At 35.6% G+C, this 18,720-nt stretch overlaps 2 protein-coding genes across 4 annotated transcripts in view; one reads left to right on the top strand and one right to left on the bottom strand.

The window, feature by feature from the left end:
- Positions 1-13,567, top strand: part of gabbr1b (gamma-aminobutyric acid (GABA) B receptor, 1b) — a 127,845-nt gene extending 114,278 nt beyond the window's left edge. For all 3 annotated transcript variants that reach the window (XM_052584076.1, XM_052584077.1, XM_052584078.1), the window contains 4 exons: positions 2,584-2,711; positions 6,232-6,360; positions 7,436-7,579; positions 9,018-13,567. In XM_052584076.1, coding sequence (XP_052440036.1) covers positions 2,584-2,711; positions 6,232-6,360; positions 7,436-7,579; positions 9,018-9,302 — 686 coding nt within the window. In that variant the 3' untranslated portion in view covers positions 9,303-13,567. The remainder of the gene's footprint in view (positions 1-2,583; positions 2,712-6,231; positions 6,361-7,435; positions 7,580-9,017) is intronic.
- Positions 13,568-15,558: 1,991 nt separating this feature from the next.
- On the bottom strand, positions 15,559-17,736 carry tnfa (tumor necrosis factor a (TNF superfamily, member 2)). The gene is made up of 4 exons (XM_052583687.1): positions 17,469-17,736; positions 17,332-17,359; positions 17,167-17,238; positions 15,559-16,368 (listed from the first exon to the last, which is right to left on the bottom strand). The coding sequence occupies exons 1-4, from the start codon at positions 17,613-17,615 to the stop codon at positions 15,929-15,931; spliced, it is 687 nt and encodes a 228-aa protein (XP_052439647.1). The 5' UTR covers positions 17,616-17,736; the 3' UTR covers positions 15,559-15,928.
- Between the last annotated feature and the right edge of the window lie 984 nt (positions 17,737-18,720).

The raw sequence follows: 18,720 nt of genomic DNA, 5'->3' as shown, positions 1-18,720 counted from the left end.
TGTTTGCATTGGCCTGAATACATCAGACTGATGGAAATGGATGGACTAATTACATAGTAAACAGCTCACCCACTCAGGTAGCACCATTTTTTGTCACATCCAAAGCCAAATTAACTTGAAATGACTTGAAATGATCATCTGAGAGTGAGCTGGTTTTTAGCAAACACTCTGCACAGCAAATTAAATCTGCACCCCCCTCTGTGACCTTCATTACACCAGCGGTATTTACTAAGAAATTGAATGGTCAGACAAGAAGGTGAAGATAAATAATAGACAAGCAACAGTCAGTAGTAACAAATGAAAGCTCAATGAAATGTGCTTGGTATTGTTGTATATTGTTTTTGAAGACCTGTAAAAAATATAAATAAATAACAATAAACCTTTAAACTTGATGACATTCTGATTTGGCTTGATTTAATAAATATGACAGTAATTTACACTATCATTCACAAGTTTGAGATTGTGAAAGAGGTTCTCCAAAGCAGCATTTATTTGATCAAAAAATATAGTAAAAAGAGTAATAATGTGAAATATTATTTAAAATAACTGTTTTCTATTGTAATATATTTTAGAATCATTTTCAGCATCATTACTCCGGTCCTCAATGTCACATGATCCTTCAGATATCATTCTAATACGCTGATTTGCTGCTCAAGAAACATTTCTGATTAATATCAATATTAATAATGTAAACACCAGGGAATTTTTGATGAATAGAAAGTTCAAAGGTAAAGCCTTTATATGAATTGTTTTTTTTTTATCAATTTGAAGAAAAAATAGTTTATTTTTTACATAAAAAAATTCTCACTGATCCCAAACGTCTATACAGTAGTGTAAATAATCAAAAGATCATATTATATTGGTATATTAAATGGATAGTTTAACCAAGAATGAAAACTCTATCTTTAATTACTCACCCTCATGTCGTTCCAAACCTGTAAGACCTTTGTTCATCTTCAGAACACAGATTAAGGTATTTCTGATGAAACCTGAGAGCTCTCTAACCCTCCCATAGACAGCAATACAACTGGCACGTTCAAAGCCCAGAAAGGTTGTAAAGATATCATTAAAATAGTCCATGTGACATAAGTGCTTCAACCATAATTTTATGAAGCTGTGAGAATACATTTTGTATGCAAAAGAAAACAAAAAAGATGATTTTATGCCATCATTTCTTCTCTTCTGTGATGCATGTTTGTGCATTCCTCTGCTTGGAAACAAGGTGTAGCGATGCGCAAAACGGTATGATGTAGGCACGCAATGCTTTTTCCCTACTCTTCTATGTTTTTAATTGTAACAGTGGCCAACACACAGGAGCTGTTAGGTGTTAATTTGCACATTAACATTCAAAGTCTTACAGCACTAAGTGTGATACTTAATGTGGTGTACTGAAAAGTAGCTAAATAAACCAGCAGACAATGAATTTACAGAACAGAGTGTCATTTTGAAAACTTAAATTATTAAACAACAGCAAATTATCTGTGAAAAAAACAACTCTTAATCTAAAACTAGCGAATTGAGGCCAAAAAAAATTGTATATTGGAATATAATAGCAAAGACCCCAAAGACAGGCAGAGGTAAATAATGTTGAACTGTTATGAGTACCAAATTTATGAAACATAAATACCCACTGTTCATCTATAGTGTGCATTTTTAAACACTTAAAATATTTTGAAGCCTATGCAGTAAAATTCACTTTAAAGATTCACTTTTCGGTAATGATGAAAAAATAGTGGGAAAACAAAGACTTTTAATATGAATATGAAATGACTATTATAACCGAGAGATGATAGCAGAGGATCCCTCATCAGCTCAGTTGCTATTTCCACTCCCTCGTGTTTATCACAACTTGCTTTCGGTTTTATTATAAAATGACTGTTATACCAAATATTATTATTTTCTATATATTTTTGTACTTTTACTCTTTTTGTTCTACAGTATGAATAAATAAGGCAATTATTAATGGTATAATAAAATGCTTAATGCATTACTATTTGAAATATCTTTAACTGTAGAAGCTTCTAAGTATATTCAGCCAACACACACTTGTTACTGCTGTAAGTAAGTTTGTTACTCTGAATGTACTCTTCATCACTTCATGCACAGCTCTTTTTTGACATCAGCTTGTCAGATGTCGCGTAATGTTTTACACTCGCGTTTGTCATTCCTGAAACACCATTCATGGTCAAACAACTTCATAAAATTATGATTGAACCCCTGATGTCACATGGACTATTTTAACGATGTCCTTACTACCTTTCTGGGCCTTTAACACGCTGGTTGCATTGCTGTCCATGGGAGAGTCAGAAAGCTCTCCCACTTCATCAAAAATATCATAATTTGTGTTCTGAAGATGAACGAAGGTCTTATGGGTTCGGAACAACAAGAGGGTGAATAATTAATAACAGAATTTAAATTTTAAGATGAACTATCCCTTTAATAAAATATAAATAAACTATATTGCTCTCTTTGTTTGAGTGGCCCAACACCGCAGCATTGGCTCCATCACTAGTGAGTGTTGAAGTGATTTGGGAAGAGTTTTGAAAACCTGTTCATTATTTTTGTCTCTGTTTTGTCTTTTAGGTGTCGTTTATGGCTATAAGGGTTTGCTGCTCCTCCTGGGTATTTTTCTGGCTTATGAAACCAAATCTGTGTCCACTGAAAAAATAAACGATCACCGAGCTGTTGGGATGGCCATCTACAACGTCTCTGTGAGTCTGTTCGTCTTTTTATACTTGTCCCTCTGGACATTTTAAGAGCGCCTTGGGTGACATTTGAAATGTCAGTCGTCAACCAAATTTTGTCCAATTAAAAGGTAGAACTGTTCGGCTGACGTGACTGAAATAGCACCACGGTGGGGTTTTTTTTTCTTTCATTGTTCAAGCCTAGTTGGGAGTCGCCATGTGAATTGGACGCAGCGTCCGTCTATAGCTGTTGTGTGTCACAACACACTCATGAGCAGTAAGAACATGCCTGGAGCTCTTCAGTGTGGCTCTGCTAGATTTGATGGAAGTGAAGTGTCTGAGCCTGCCATCTCGAATGCTGTCCAGAGACGCAGAGCTTTCCAGAGGACAGGGAAGGGGTGGGAAAAGAGCTTCCCCTCATCACCGGGAATAAGCGTGCACGTCAGTTTGACGTGAATGGAGCTCTAAAGCAGTTAGAAAACTCAAGTAAAGTGGGCCCTCAGTAATGCTGAAAGTCGTTTGTTTTTGCACATCATCTCATCTGTTCCGCTTTAGCATTTCAGTGCCGCCCCAAGGCTCACGAGTCAGGAAAGCAGCGCGTACCACGCTGATAACACACTCAGTGTGAAGGGGTAAATACACGGGAATCTACTTTCATTTGCCATAAAGACTTCTGCTCTGTTTTCTATGGTGAAGGTCAATTGGAATTAAAGCACAAAGCTTTTGTCCATCAGCTTTTTCATTGTAAGCTTTTAATTTGAAGCAGTGTGTCTCTCTTCATCTCGGCCTCCGAGGATTATCCATTATACACTGAACCCAATTTTAGCTCAAATTGAGGGAGAGACTTTAGATCAGCAAGGGGCCGAATTTAGCATTTTAATCTTTTCTCTCTCACTCTCTTTTTTCTAAGTCACTAGCTGACTCCTGGCCCTTAGTAAATGCCCATTCTGCTAAAGAAATGATTTCAGATGCCATCTGCCAACACTTTAGAGAATTTCAGCAGTTTGGAAGACAATAATAAAGAAAAGAGCGCTGCAGTTCACAGCAAACTGATAAGATTTATTAAATTCATATTCTGAGGACTAGTTTGAAACCCGAATCAAGAAACAGAATGCATGGAGGTTTCTGAAATAAATAGTATTTATTTGGAAGAGACCATGTACAATATTAAACATAAATGTTTTAATTTGATGTTCAGTTTGATTGGCAGGTCACCATTAATAACCTCCTCTCAGTAAAATAACAATTTCTACATGATGCATACAATATATATTCTGTCATCATTTACTCCTCAAGTTGTTCCAAACCTGTTTTTTTTTTTCTTCTTACTCTTCTGTTGAACACAAAAGAAGATATTTTGTAGACTGAGAGAAACCAAACAATTTCTGGTCACCATTGACTTCCATAGTATTTATTTTTTCCATACTCTTGATATCAGTTGAAATCAGCAGCTGTTCGATTACCCACACTCCAGTGGGAAACAGCTTGAGGATGAGTAAATAATAACAGGATTTTTAGTTTTGACTGAATTATCTCTTTAACTGTCAATATATATTGTATTCATTATTATTAGTTTCTTCTTTCATGTTCCACAGAAGAATTGACAGTCACATGGGTTTGAGCATGACTGAATAATGACACACTGTAAATCCCGTCATCATTTACTTAGCCTCGTGTTGTTTCAAAGACATATGACTGTAATTCTTCCTTGGAAGACGAAAGAAAATATTTTAACGTTTGGTCTTGCTGCTCTTTTGCATTCAGGATTCACTCACTGTTTGCATTATTTAGCATTGCCATGCATTTTAAGCTAAAAGCATGCAGGTTTTCATACATCATACATCATTACTGTCATGGTGTGATTCAGGTGGGCTCTGTGAAAGCTGTAGGCTAACTGCGAGTCCAACTGGAAACTGCTTTGATTTAGAGAGACTGCTTTGCACCTTTTTGTTTTGCCCTGTCCAAATAAATAATGACCCTGCAAAAAAACAAACAAAACAGCACCTCTGTTGATGCCAGACAACATTTTGTTAGCCTGGATAAGGTTTTACTGGTTTTGTGAGAAATGACTGACTGGTGATCAATATTTATTGATTCATGCTTCTTTCTCTCCTGGCTTCTGTTCTCCTCTCCTCTCCCTTCAGAAGAATTTTTTTGTTCTATGAACACATTATAAACGATCTTGTAAATATATAATCATTAATTTTTTGCTACATTTCAATGGCTATTTATGCATATACTTTATTACTAAATGTCAAATTAATAGTCATTTATGCATATACTAAATTATTTGCTAAATGTTGTCCCATACCCAGACTTGCAATCATAAATTAATTTTAAAAAATATATTTTTTAACTGAAATAATAGTGAAATCATTAGAAAACATTTTAATATGTACTGTGTAAACATTTAGAAGGAAGAGTCAAAGTAAATATAATTTGATACATTAGTATTTAGCATAATATCCAATCTCAATATCTGTAGAATTATGCAAAAACTGTGAAAATATTAATTGAACATATTTAGTATATATAAAATGCTAACTATGTAAGTTTTGACATGACATGCAAGATAAAATAAATAAATTGTGCACATGATTTACTAATTCGTTCTCTCAATTTACTAAAACGTGCACACAATTACTATTGAATTTTCTCGATTTACTATCGTGTTACCTCAGTTTGCTAAATCGTGTGCATGATTTATAAATCGAGTGAACCAAATAGTAAATCAAGGGAACGCAATAGTAATCATGTGCACGTTTTAGTACATTGAGGGAACGAATTAGTAAATCGTGCACACGATTTAGCTACTATTTTTTCCTGCGTGTCATGTGCGGTAGTCTGTAGTTTTGTAATGTTTTTTTTTTTTTTTTTTTTAGTTTTTTTTTTTTTTTTTTTTTTTACTTTGCGATAATTTTTATTTAATTTTTAATTTTAGTGATTTTAGTACTTCAAATTAAGGCAGCATTTCTAATTTAATTTAATTTAATAATTTCAATTATTGGAAACATGATTTTTGAACATAGACTTGAAAGTGCATGATCCAAACCTAAATTTGTATAATCCATGACTGAAAACATTTTGTAACATGACTTGTGATGTACAATTTTCATGGTAATGCAATCTTTGATTTTAAAATGGGTTTTAAAGGATGAATTTTGAGAATTTTATGTTTTCAAGTGATATATGATTTCTGATGATTTCTAAAGTGTGATAGAGAAAAAGGCAAAGGTCAGAACTCCTGTTATAATGTAGTCTTTTGAGGTGCACTCTGCCATAAATTAATCTATTACTTTTGCTAAATAAAAGTATCTATTTAGGAGTCTTAGAGCTTTTCAACGATATATAGTTTGTCATGAATAGATTTAACTGTAATAAACGTATAGGCGTCCCACCGAGGGGCTGAGTGACATTTAACAGGTTAACAGTAACAACACTTTTGGACATTGTCAGTAGAAAACTGAAGAAATGAGGAGTGAGAAGTGTTATGTAAACACGCCTAGTTGAAGACACGTGTACATGTGATTGTTTGTCTCTCTTTCAGGTGTTGTGTATGATAACGGCTCCTGTCACCATGATTCTGTCGTCTAAGCAGGACGCCTCGTTCGCCTTCGCCTCGCTGGCCATCATCTTCTCCGTCTACATCACTCTAGTTGTCCTCTTCGTCCCTAAGGTACAACAGAAGATCATTTTCTCAAAACGAGAAGGAGCACTAATGTAAATATTGCATTACAGTGATGAATATTAATGATGGATATCTAGAGCAGGGGAGGCGTGTAAATGTGTGACATATGCATCTCTCTCAGCGGTCTGCTCGTGAAATCTTGAAGCGTACTGAGGGGCGATGTTATGGAGATGTGGTGCAATCAGTGTCAGCAGAGGAGACAGGTGTTATTACACATCTCAGGAGAATATGAAAGAGATGAAAGTACAGACATAAAGTACTTTTGTACAACAGCCAATAATGAGCTGCTATGTATACAGAGAAAGACGACATGTTGTGTACACCCAGGCCAGTGTTCTTTAACTATTTTTATACTATTATACTTTTTATTAATATTTTGCCTTAGCTTTTATTTTTTAACATTTTCAGTTATCATTTTTTTTTTTTTTTTGCTTTTATAATTTTTAGTTTTAGTTTTATATATTATTCCAGTTTGTAACATTAGTCATTCAACACTTAAATTTTTTTGCCTAATATTTATATTTTGTTTTCGTCTTTATTTAATTTAAACAAAATTGTTTTCATAATTTTAGTTAATAATAACCCTGCTCCAGACCTTTTTTGCTGAATGCTTAGTATATTTTCTTTCTTCTTTCTGTTTCATTTGGAAAAATGTTTGGAACAATGTATCCCACAATGCACTTCAACCATCCGTTTTCAGTCTGAAGAATGAATCAGGCAACCCAAGCAATATCAAATATGTCAACATTTATGAACCTTATCTCTTTGAATTATTCTTTAATTGGACTGCTAGAAGGCTCTCGTATGCAAAAGTAAATTGCAATTTTAAATAACAGTTTTAATTTCTAAGATAATAACACTATGACTCAATGAGTATAGTCTAATTTTATTTGAACTCATAATTGCTGACTGTTATTTGTAATTTTTAGTTTTTTATTACTTTTATTGTTTATATTGTTGTCTGTTGCTTTACTTTCGCTTACTATTTTTAAAAAGTATTACATAGAAGGCTGTATATATTCTGTGGTCTGTAGTTAAACCCAGTGTGGTGTGTTTGGTGCAGATGCGGAGGCTTATCACTCGTGGTGAGTGGCAGTCGGACCAGCAGGAGACCATGAAGACCGGCTCATCCACAAACAACAACGATGAAGAGAAATCCCGCCAGCTGGAGAGAGAGAACAAAGAGCTGCAGAAGATCATCCAGGAGGTTCTGTGTCACCCTCACTTTCTCCAGCACACGCTTGAGGATGTCTGATAAACACCATACTGAGCACATTTCACAACTGATTTGAGAACGCCTTTAATTTTAGTTCAGATGTGTACTGGGGTGGTAACAATGCAGAATTGTACTTGTTATTAATGGAAATATATGTGCTGTAAGTGTAGTTTTCAATAATACAATACATTTCATTATATGTATAATTCATTGTAATTTTATGGACCATGGTGGAGAATCACTTCATTTTTCCATGTACATAACTGATGCTCTTGAAAAGATCAGTGGTATAATGTATGCCACTTTCATTCCCATTTGCCTTGATCTGAAAGTAAAAACACCAAACATAGTTTCTAATGATTGTCTCTGGCTCAGAAATTGAACACTGTGGTCTTAGACAGGGTAATGCACATGATAATCAGATCAACTGGATTTTGTGGATGGGGAAACTTAATATCTGGACAAAATCATCAAATTTTGACAATATAACTGCCCCAAATATATTATTCACTCTATATATTCATTACAGGACATAATATATTTTATATATTTATCAAATTTTCATGAAAACGAAGCTGATATTACTAATATAGAATTGCCATTACACCATGTCAAAAAATAATAATAATTATTACCAAAATTAATGGAATATGGAGTTTGTAGTTTATTATTAGTAGACTTGAGCCAGTAAGATCAATAGATTATATGGATTCCTAATGTAATGTCAAAAAATATTTTATAAGTCATCTGAAAACAAGGAGGTATATGGACAGTAATGAGCTTGTTTTAAAGAAACCTGATGAGGAAAAAGTCTACATACGAAGGAGTAAATCAGCACAGTCAGAATTAATGTGTAATAATGCATTTTGTTGCATGCAATAGCTACTTATTTTAGCATCATTTATAAACTATTATAGTATTTCTTAATATTTTCAATAGTTTTTATTTTCATCTTAGTAAAATTTGGGTCCGTTTTAGTCATTTTGCTGTGTTAGTTTAACGGTATTTTAATTCAGTTAGTTGCTCTCTGTAAGTTCTTATCTAATTTTATGTTTTATTTGATTTCAGTATTATTTCAGTTGATAATTTATATATATATAGTTTTAGTAAACAATAACAACACTGAAAGCAAATTCCCCTTTTGTGTGACTGTAATGTCTTTGAATTGTGATTTTAGCAAACTCCTCTTCCTGTCATTCCAGTTCAGCGTCCATGTGGCCAGCTCAGATCGAATTCTTCTTCAAAAAGAGCTCATTCTTAAACTCTCAAATTGCCCATACCCCGTCTCATACTAAAAATATCATGAGAGCCATGGCAGATTTTCACTTTTACCTTAATTTTCCTATTCTCAGTGGATTTCATAATTGATAATATATTTAGGCTCAGCAGAAATTAGTTTCTCATCTCGCCTCTTGTTTTCTCCCGCCAGAAAGAGGAACGTGTATCAGAGCTGAGAAACCAGCTGTCAGAGCGCCAGGCCCTGCGCTCCAGGAAACGCCCCACCTCCTCCAGTCAGAACCACAGCTCTCCATCTCTCCCTGCTCCTCAGAACGATCCCAAATCTCTCCTCCCGCCTCCAGGATACCCCCTCCCTGCCTCCGACAACCACTCCCTCCCTCCCACCTTCTCCAACACCTCCCCCCTCTACCAGCCCGACGGCAAGATCAACCGCAACAGCTGCCACCCCGGCCGACTGCAGCTCCTCTACAAGTGAACCGTGAGGAACTGGGATCAAATGCGAGCGGGCACACAGCGAACTGAAAGGGGGGAGAGAAACAAGCTATCTTGATTGACACTTGCTGTGATTATAGGGAGGTTATACACAGGAGGCTTGAGAGTCTGGCTTTGATTTGCATCATTTGATGTGTCACCGTATTTGAAAACCACACATGCTATGAACCATTTCAGTGTTCAGATGAGTAACCCTCAGCTGATTTTGACTCGGAAAATTGTGGACGAATGATAACATGCTAAGAGCATCATTATTCCCTTAAGATACTAATATTTTGGAATCTATTACTATTGTAATACCACAATTTTTCGATACGTTTAGCTTTTTTGTTCATGTTTCCTACAGTTCAATCAGGTTGTCTGAATATAAGCCATGACGCACCAAGCTGACATCGGCCAGTGTCAGGCCATCGAAGAGCATCAGTCAGACTAGTTTTTGTAGTGTGTTCAGCACTATTCAGATCTATTGGGGGCCTTTTGGCCAATTAAGCATCGTCATTCATTGAGAGAGAACTCTGATTGGCTGATCGGTTTAACATACAAGTGCATGAGAATAAAAGCAAAAGTTGTGAATGCAAGAAAAGAAGTCAAGAATGCACAGACCGAAGGCTGTTCTAATTTTTTGTCATCTGACCTGAACATCCAATGACCACATATTTTCAAATTTTTCATCTGGAATAAAAAAAACAAAAAAACTGTTGACAAAATGACATATTCAGGCTATTGATACATGCAGTTGTTTTGTAGCTGCTAGCTGGCCATTGGCTGTAGCCATCGCAGTATGTTTAAGACAGATGCGTGAACGCGAGGCAACAACAGTCAGCTGTCATCGCTGCCAGTTTGGTTAGGTGTGTCAAGGCCTTAAAGGGATAGTTCACCCCAAAATGAAAATTCATCCATTCATGTCATTGATTACTAACCTTCATGCCATTCTAAACCTGTGAGACCTTCACTAGTCCGTGTCACATGAACTATGTCCTTACTACCTTTCTTGGCCTTGAACGTGCTCGTCGCATTGCTGTCTATGGGAGGGTCAGAAAGCTTTCAGATTTCATCAGAAATATCTTTAATGTCTCATGGGTTCAGAATGAAATGAGGGTGAGTAATTAATGACAGAACATTCCTGTTTAGGTCAACTATCCCTTTAAATGTGAACTCTGAATCTGCATTAGAGAGACTAACCGATTCACATACACATTTTGATATCATGACATTGAATTGCAATATATGTATTGCGATATGTATCATGTAGTGAAGATGTTGCCGTTTTCATTACAGTCTGCCAAGTCCTTAATATGCAATCGCGAGTCAGTGTGGTAACGACATAGACATTTTTTTTACATTTACATTTATTTGGCAGATGCTTTTATCCAGTAATTTTTACAGTACGTCTAAAGTTTACATTTTATCAGTATGTGTTCCCTGGGAGTCGAACCCTTGATCTTAGTGTTGCTGGCATCATACTTGAACTGCGGTTTGACTTCGGACTACTTCATATCCTGTTTGAATCTACCAATTTTCCAATTTCAACATGACCTTGTAAACATTCTTTTACAGCTGACAGTATTATGAAACTTATCTCGTGACCAAGAACAAACGATTTACAATTTCCTGTTTTTTTAATCCATTACCTCATTTTGAACTCCCTTTTGAGGGATTCCTATCTTGCATCACAGACTTGATACCTCAAATAATGTAGTTTGTTGAAGAGAGGTGTGCTATTGTTTTTTTAAGTGATCAGATTCATGATAAAAATCCCTTTTATTTACAATGAAGAAAGGATATTTTTGAAGAAACCCACCATACCTTAGCAAATTCATAGCAAAACCCTGCCAATTTAAGGTGATTATTGCATGGACAAAAATCACTCATAATTCCTTTATTAAACAAAAAGTCTAGCTTCACAATAAGCTGCAACGCTGTAATGAAATGTTGGTTTGCTTATAGCCAGCTTTTCTCCCAGAGCATGCTGGGATAATATATTACCAGTCAAAAGCTGTTGAAGGCGTTTGAAGTCTTTGTACAGAGGAGACGTAATTTCATCACAGATTTGGTGGTTTTATTTTTATTAGATCCCCCTTGTCGCTGAAAGCTGCAGATTGAATCTCCCAGCATTGTAATGCAGTTTGCTTCTAAATGCCACCTGCCATATTGAAAGCGTCGCAGAATGCTGCTACTTTGCAATGCAGATAACATCAAAAGTGCATTGTGCAACCATCTTCATTGTGTGTTTGGTGCACAGTAATAGAAAGAAAAAAAAAGGGGGGGAATGAGTTTATTAGTTGAGCGTGCAATGCGGTACTTTACTTGGTCACTCATTCACACACTCATCAGCTGCTTTGTGTCACTCAAACCATGTTACATTTGCCTACAGTACAGTACGTGATTTCTAAAAACAGTATAGAGGAACTTGGTCAACTCATCCTGAATAAAACGCCTGTTTCCTGTCTGCAGCGCCCCCTAAATGACAGTCTTCAACGGCAGCTTTTCTCCACAGCTGTGTGTCTGTTTGACCCCTGTATACTCTTGCTATATCTTGGATTCATCAGCAGGCCTGTACAGCAAAGTTTCCTCAGTTTCAGCTGGACTATAAATGGTTCGTCTCGTCTGCTTCATTTCCTTCTTTGCGGTGGCAAAGACTCTCTCATTTGGAGGGACGGGATGTACAGAAAAAAAGAAAAATCCCTACAGGGACTATGAGAGTCATTTGTCTATTCATAAGTGGTTGTGACAATAGCACATTGCTCATTATTTTTGAGAACTGTTAATACCTCATGATATTTGGATTGTTGCTGCTGATGGGCTGTGTTTGGAATAGCATACTACCCTTAGTGTAGTATATAGTATGCATACTGGGTACAGTATGTGGAAGGGTACCATATACCACAATGAAATCTCTGAAAACTATAATAGAGTGAAATATTCAGGTTCACAAAGTAAAAATCCTGTTCATTTTTTTTTTTTTTTAGGGAAATTCTATTTGTAAAAGTAACTTTAAATCTTTAAAAACAGAACTACTCTCAGCTACAAGGTTCATAATCTTTTGTTGAAGCCATCAGCCCATATTTCGACACATTTATCAAATAATCATGCGAGTTCCTGGTGGAAAAACGACATTACCCATGATTCTGCAGAGAATCTCCACCAATCAGAGAACTGCAAGTAAATTGTGCCAAAATATCTCATGAAGCTCTGCAAATGATTTAGAGTCAGTTGCCCTGCACTCCTAAACTAATTATGCATAATATGCCAATTATGCAATATAAATAAAATAGATTGTTTCTATATCAACAGTCTATATTTCTCCATTTTCTTAATGCGTCTGTCATTTGCAGTGCTTCATGGGATTGTAGTTCTTTACATCTACACCTTCGTCTTTTTGTCCAATTTTCAAATACTTTTTTTTTTTTTTTTTTTTTTTTTTGCTTCAAACCAAAAATGTAAGCATGCAATTGTTGAAAAATGTTGTCATTTATCTCATATCTTGCTGGTTTGGTTCATGGCTTATAACAGAGACTTTTTTAGATCACAATGGTAAAAAATGATTCAGAGAAATACTCCCAGAACCAATAAAGTTGGCATTCTGTAAACCAATATTAAATAATAATAAGATCCCAAAAGTTATATTTTGTAACTAGGCCTATCAAAATCCATATCAACCATATTTATTTAATGAATGATAGTGGACGTTCTCTACTGTTTACGGTTTAATGCATACTGTACACTTTGAGATACAGTATATACTGGCAGTATAGTGCTATACTCTACTACAGTATTCTAGTATTCTATTCCAAACACAGATGGAGATTGAACAACGTCATGATGTCATCGATTTGGTGTGTCATAAGAACTTGTGATTGGTTAAATGGTGCTCCGGTGATTTACCCCTAACGCTGATACAAGATGACTCTCCAGGATGTCGTGAATATGAGTACAAACCCCACCATGGTGTTTATTATCGGCCTACTCTAATTTTTCATTCATCATTTCTTGTCAAATGGTGGTTCAATAATAATCATGATAGTGATGTTCATGCAGACGGATATGCACAAATGCTAATTGTGTAAATGCTAAATGTACATGATAAATGTATTCTCTTGCACAAAGTATGAAGTATATAACGTCAAAGGTATTCGTATGTGGTATTGAAAATATATTTGTATTTGTACTATGATAGATTCTGTACAACGCTATTGGACTGTTGTCTATGGTGAAATAAATGTAGTTTTTGCTACATTTTTTTTTTAACTCTTCATCTCTTCAGTGGTTTTTGTGTTCGATGAGTCACACTGCACTCACAGAAGCCACTTTATAACTACCCCTCAGGGCCAACGTAAGACTTGCCCGTTCATTATTTTGATGCACTTTCAGTCACCTTCAGCACAGACTGTGTGAATATGAGAAAACTGATATAATAAAATAATATGATGAGGCATCTGATGGCATTTCAGTGGAAGTCCCAGTCAAAGGGGACTTCTAGAGTTAATGCCATTTGCATTTAGACTTCTGAGATATATTTAGAGCATTCTTTGATGCTTTTTCTGGTTTCCAAACAAGCCTTCTGCAGTTTCAAATATGGGTTGCACTTGAACTGAAACAATTCTAAGTAATAATGTTGCACTAGAAATTATCAGCTTACATCAGTTTGATTGTATGAGCTGTACATTTTCTGTCATTTGAATTCCTCAGGAAAATGATTTAACGCTGGGGGTTTTATTTGTGACATCTGTGATGGGCGGGCTTTTTGGTTTGTTTGTTTGCAACAATATACTGTCAAGACAACAGACGCTACACCTTTTAATGAACAATATCCAATGAATAATTCACTTCAATGCTCTAAGAATCTCCCATTTTCTCCCACATCTTCACTCCCACGCATGCTTTTAAACACCATTTCTCCCTTTTTACTTCTCTTTATTAGCAGTGTTCACTGGAATGTGCCTAAAGCAGGTAAAAACATCATTTACTCTCTGTCAAAATCCATGTTCCAGTTATTAAACATATTTGGTCAATGCAACATACATTTAATGTTATGTAATGATTCACTTCCATGCATGTGTTACTAATTTGCATGTCTGTAATATTGCTGCAGGGGTTGTCTGTTGAAAGTAATTTGTTGATACCTGAGATTTATGGGAAATAGTTAAAACTTTTAGTTAAAAAGCAGCATTCACAGTTAACTCTCTTTTAATAGATGCTGATTGATTTTTCAAGCACATTCCTATAAAAACAGCATAACTATTAGGTGAAAATGAACTCCAATTGTTATTTGATGGCAGATTATAGCTGTATGAATCACACTCATAATGTAGCCTACACATTATCCCCCTATGCCTCAAGCACAAGTTTTTCCACTGTATTTTGTCGTAAAAACCCACTGATTTTATAGCTCCTCAACCATTGTTGATTAATAAGTGTAATAGATAGGCCTGAAGTAACCACAAAAATGCAGTGCTCCCTGGAGCCTGACATGGTGGTGTGTGGTAGGGAGTTCCCCTCACCAAAAGCACACTCATTTCTCTGTAGTGTCAGTGGAAACGTGCAATGAAACGCAATACCTAGTAGGTACCCTGCTTTCTTATTTTAAATACACACATCTTGATCATTTTATGCAGAGATATTTCATCCCAGCCAATGTTTCCTCTGCAGCAACCTCTTTACATCTACACCTTTGTCTTTTTGTACAGTCTTAAAATATTTTTTTTTTTTTGTTGCTTCAAACCAAAAATTTAAGCATGCAATTGTTGAAAAATGTCATTTATCTCATATCTTGTTGGTTAGGTTCATGGCTTATAACAGAGACTTTTTTAGATCACAATGGAAAAAAATGATTCGGAGAAATACTCACCAATAAAGTTGGCAGTCACTGTCGCATTCTATAAACCAATATTAAATAATAATAAGATCCCAAAAGTTATTTTTTGTAACTAGGCCTATCAAAATCCATATCAACCATATTTATTTAATGAATGATACTGGACACGCTTTACTGTTTACAGTTTAATGCATAAACTTTGAGATATACAGTATACATTGGCAGTATATTGCTATACTCCACTACAGTTAACTAGTATTCCATTCGAAACACAGATGGAGATTAAACTGCATCATGCATGTTATCGATTTGGTGTGTCATAAGCACTTGTACAAGTTAATACCTTGTAACACCTCTGCACAATCAGTGTTTCTACTCTTTGCTCTCTCAGAAGCCTAATATCAGAACAAAAGACGAAGCTGATTAAAAGGCAAAGATGGAAATTGCAGAGAAAATGCAAATTACACATCCGAGTTATATAGAGACAGTGCATTCTCATTAATTTAATGAATAGTTCAATAAATAAACTCCTCATAAATACACAATATTAACATTCGCATTACACATTAATTTAAACAGCATGTCATTTACATGTATTTTTGACTTGAAATGTCCAGTGCATTTACAAATGTCCACTGCAGTACCATATACTGTACATGTAAAAATAAATAATATAAATAATATATAATAAATATAAAATAAATAAGTATTTAAAAAAAAACTGTAAATAAACGTGTAAATATTTACAGTAAACTGTGTACTGTTTCCACTGATTTTTTTGAGTGCATCTGATCTCATAAAGCAAACACCCCAAAGAAGGTCTTTCCGTTTTCGCTTTCCACGCGGGGCAGGAGTTCTGTGGTGGTGTCGGTGCGCAGTTTGTCTCCAGCTCGCAGGTTGAAGGCTGCTCCGAGGTAAATGGTGTTGTACCACAGGTCTTCAGTGTCAGTCGCGTGCACGCAGGCCGAGCGGATCGCGCTGAAGAGCGGCTTGTAGCTGGCGTAGGACTCCGAGAAGCGCAACACTGCGTGGCTCATGTGCACGCCCTCGTGTTCCTCAGTCACGTCAGCCTTGCAGCTGATGTGGAAAGACACCTGACTGTAGACGAAGTAAATGCCGTCGTAAGGAATGATGATCTCTCTGTCCACTAGTTTCAAGCCACCTGAAACAAAAGCCTGGTCCTGGTTCTGTTTCCAGTCTAGGTTGTCCGTACACACGTCAGGGTCATATGCACCTAGAAGAGAAAACGACAAACACATGAGTCGGTGCTTCTCAATAGGTCTTGCAGACATCAAGTGACAAACTTGTGCCATAGTGGTTTATTTTATGGTCTTGGTGAATGCAAGTCATAAGAATGCAAGTAGATAATGAACTTTTTACATTTGACATTGCCTAATTGGACATTAATTAATATATTATAAACAAACAGTAGTACCCATTGCCTAATTGGACATTAATTCATATATTATAAACAAACAGTAGTACCCTATGTATACAGTAACACTAACATAGATTAATGAATGCTGTAAAAATACCTGTCCGTTCAATTATGGACACATTACATTGATACTTAATACATTAATGTTTTTAAAATTAATTTGAATGTCTCTAAATTTCAGTATTTCATTGTTTTAGCAGGTGCGATACAAAGCATCAAAACTATGTTTGAAAAGTGTATCTACTGTAATCAGCGTCATAATCTTTTTCTCAATTTGTATCATTGAGGATGAGAGCATGTCATGCAACTTCTAATTGACAGATGAATGTAATGTCAAATTACAGTAGAGTTTTAATGCTATACAGTAACTCTCGCCTTAGATTAACAAAAACAGACACATTTTAAAACCGAACTTCTTTCTATAGGAGTGAAATCTGATACACATTTCTAGATGCATAACCAAATGATAAAACTAAATAAAAAACCCTAAAAGTAATATATTTAAGATGTATAATGCAGCGCAAAGCTGCTTAAAGTTTGATTGAATTCTGAGGAGAGTTGATGTTTAGTGTTTATTTACTGAATCAAGCTTACCTGTTAAATGGATCGCGGCCTTGGAAGTGACATTTTCTTTTGAAAGATGGTCTCTTAATGTGAGCCTCAGCTCTGATGGGGAAAAACACAAAATAACTTGTATAAGATGATTAAGTTTGGCAGAAAATCACATGAATTGATATGAAACTGAGGGTCTGAACTCACCATTTCCACTTTCCTGATTGTTCTGAGACTAGAATGAAGAAGAAACGTAATGGTAAGTACACAGTAATGCACACACATGTGTCTGAAATGGCATATTTACAGTGCCATGCATGATGTGTGTGGCTCAGGATAGTCACCTTGTTGAATGTGAAGCAGACAGCGGCGGCGGCACACAGGGCCACAGCCAGCAGGACCCCACACACCCGCCAGACACCGGACCTCCTCCTCGACACCGTCACCTGCGCTCCTTCTTCAGCTAACTGACTCTCAACATCTATCATCATTGTGTCTGTTAGTAAATTCAACTATGTCCAAGTATAAGAAACCTCAGCGTGTCAAAACTCTTTTAAATGGTCTTGTAAAGTCTCCTCAATGCAGTTTATCACTGTAGTGTTTTGCTCGGTTGCTCTGATTGCTTTGTGCTGAGAAAAACTGGTTCTTCTTTTTAAACAGAGTCTAGGGGAAACTCCAGTGATGTCAGACAGTGTGGAGACAAAATGAGCGGTAGAGGGAGACTGAGAGGAGAAACCATGAGATACACCCAGACAGATACACTCGCAAAAGGTGATTCCAACCACAAAAATAATGTATGGACCATTTTTTACAGATTTGATTCATTCATCGTTTCACTCTAAAAACAAAGATGATTCTATGAAGAACCTTTGAGTTCCATAGAACTCTTTCACTGCGCAAAGGCTTCTTCATGGTGGGAAAAAGTTCTGTCGATTTTCAGAATGTTCTTTAAACTAAGAAAAAAAATGCTTCTTTTAAGAACTGTTCACTGGAAGGTTCTTTGAGTTTACATTTATTTCATTTATTTTGGATTTCAGTCATGTATGCATTTTTATCATTAAATTATGTTTATATCGGTCTAATTTTGTTAATGGAGATTTTGTGGTTAATTCAGATTTTAGATTTTTAGCATTTTCATTTCAAATTGAGACCTGTGAGTCAAGAACGCAAAAGGCCAGTATGTTGTTACTTGTATTTTTATCATTTAATTGAATAATTATTAGAATTCATTAAGGGAATCTATGATATTTCCAAAAATGATATTTCAAACGTCATTATTCATATAGGTTAAGTGAGTAAAATCATTAAAACTTAATTTATGGTGTATCATATTTCAACGATCCCTTCAGAATATAAGCCTATACGTTTTTCATTGAATGATGTAATTCAGAATATTATCAAGAGGTGTCTCTTTCACTGGTTTTCTGTTTGATTTCTCTGTAAATATTCAACCAGATTATACAGAGCACAAATTTATAGGATTTTCCATTAATAGCAGCCTTTTGTCATAAATCATTAAAAATAATTGCGTTTATTTCCCATATTCTGAAAGCTATCATATGACAATGGAGATAGGATTTTCCTCCTCTTACTAAG

Source organism: Carassius gibelio, chromosome B19 (genome assembly GCF_023724105.1).
Source record: "Carassius gibelio isolate Cgi1373 ecotype wild population from Czech Republic chromosome B19, carGib1.2-hapl.c, whole genome shotgun sequence".
Classification (NCBI taxonomy): Eukaryota; Metazoa; Chordata; class Actinopteri; order Cypriniformes; family Cyprinidae; genus Carassius; species Carassius gibelio.
The sequence above is the reverse complement of the archived record's forward strand: the minus strand, read 5'-3'. Positions and strand labels throughout refer to the sequence as shown.

Bases quoted from the DNA above. Each gene is read 5' to 3' on its own strand.
- tnfa (XM_052583687.1), bottom strand. From the start codon at position 17,615: ATGATGATAGATGTTGAGAGTCAGTTAGCTGAAGAAGGAGCGCAGGTG. The intron at 17,239-17,331 runs GTGAGTTCAGAC...TTTCCCCATCAG, and splicing joins CAATCAGGAAAGTGGAAATG to AGCTGAGGCTCACATTAAGA. The intron at 16,369-17,166 runs GTAAGCTTGATT...TTTCTCTTCTAG, and splicing joins GGCCGCGATCCATTTAACAG to GTGCATATGACCCTGACGTG.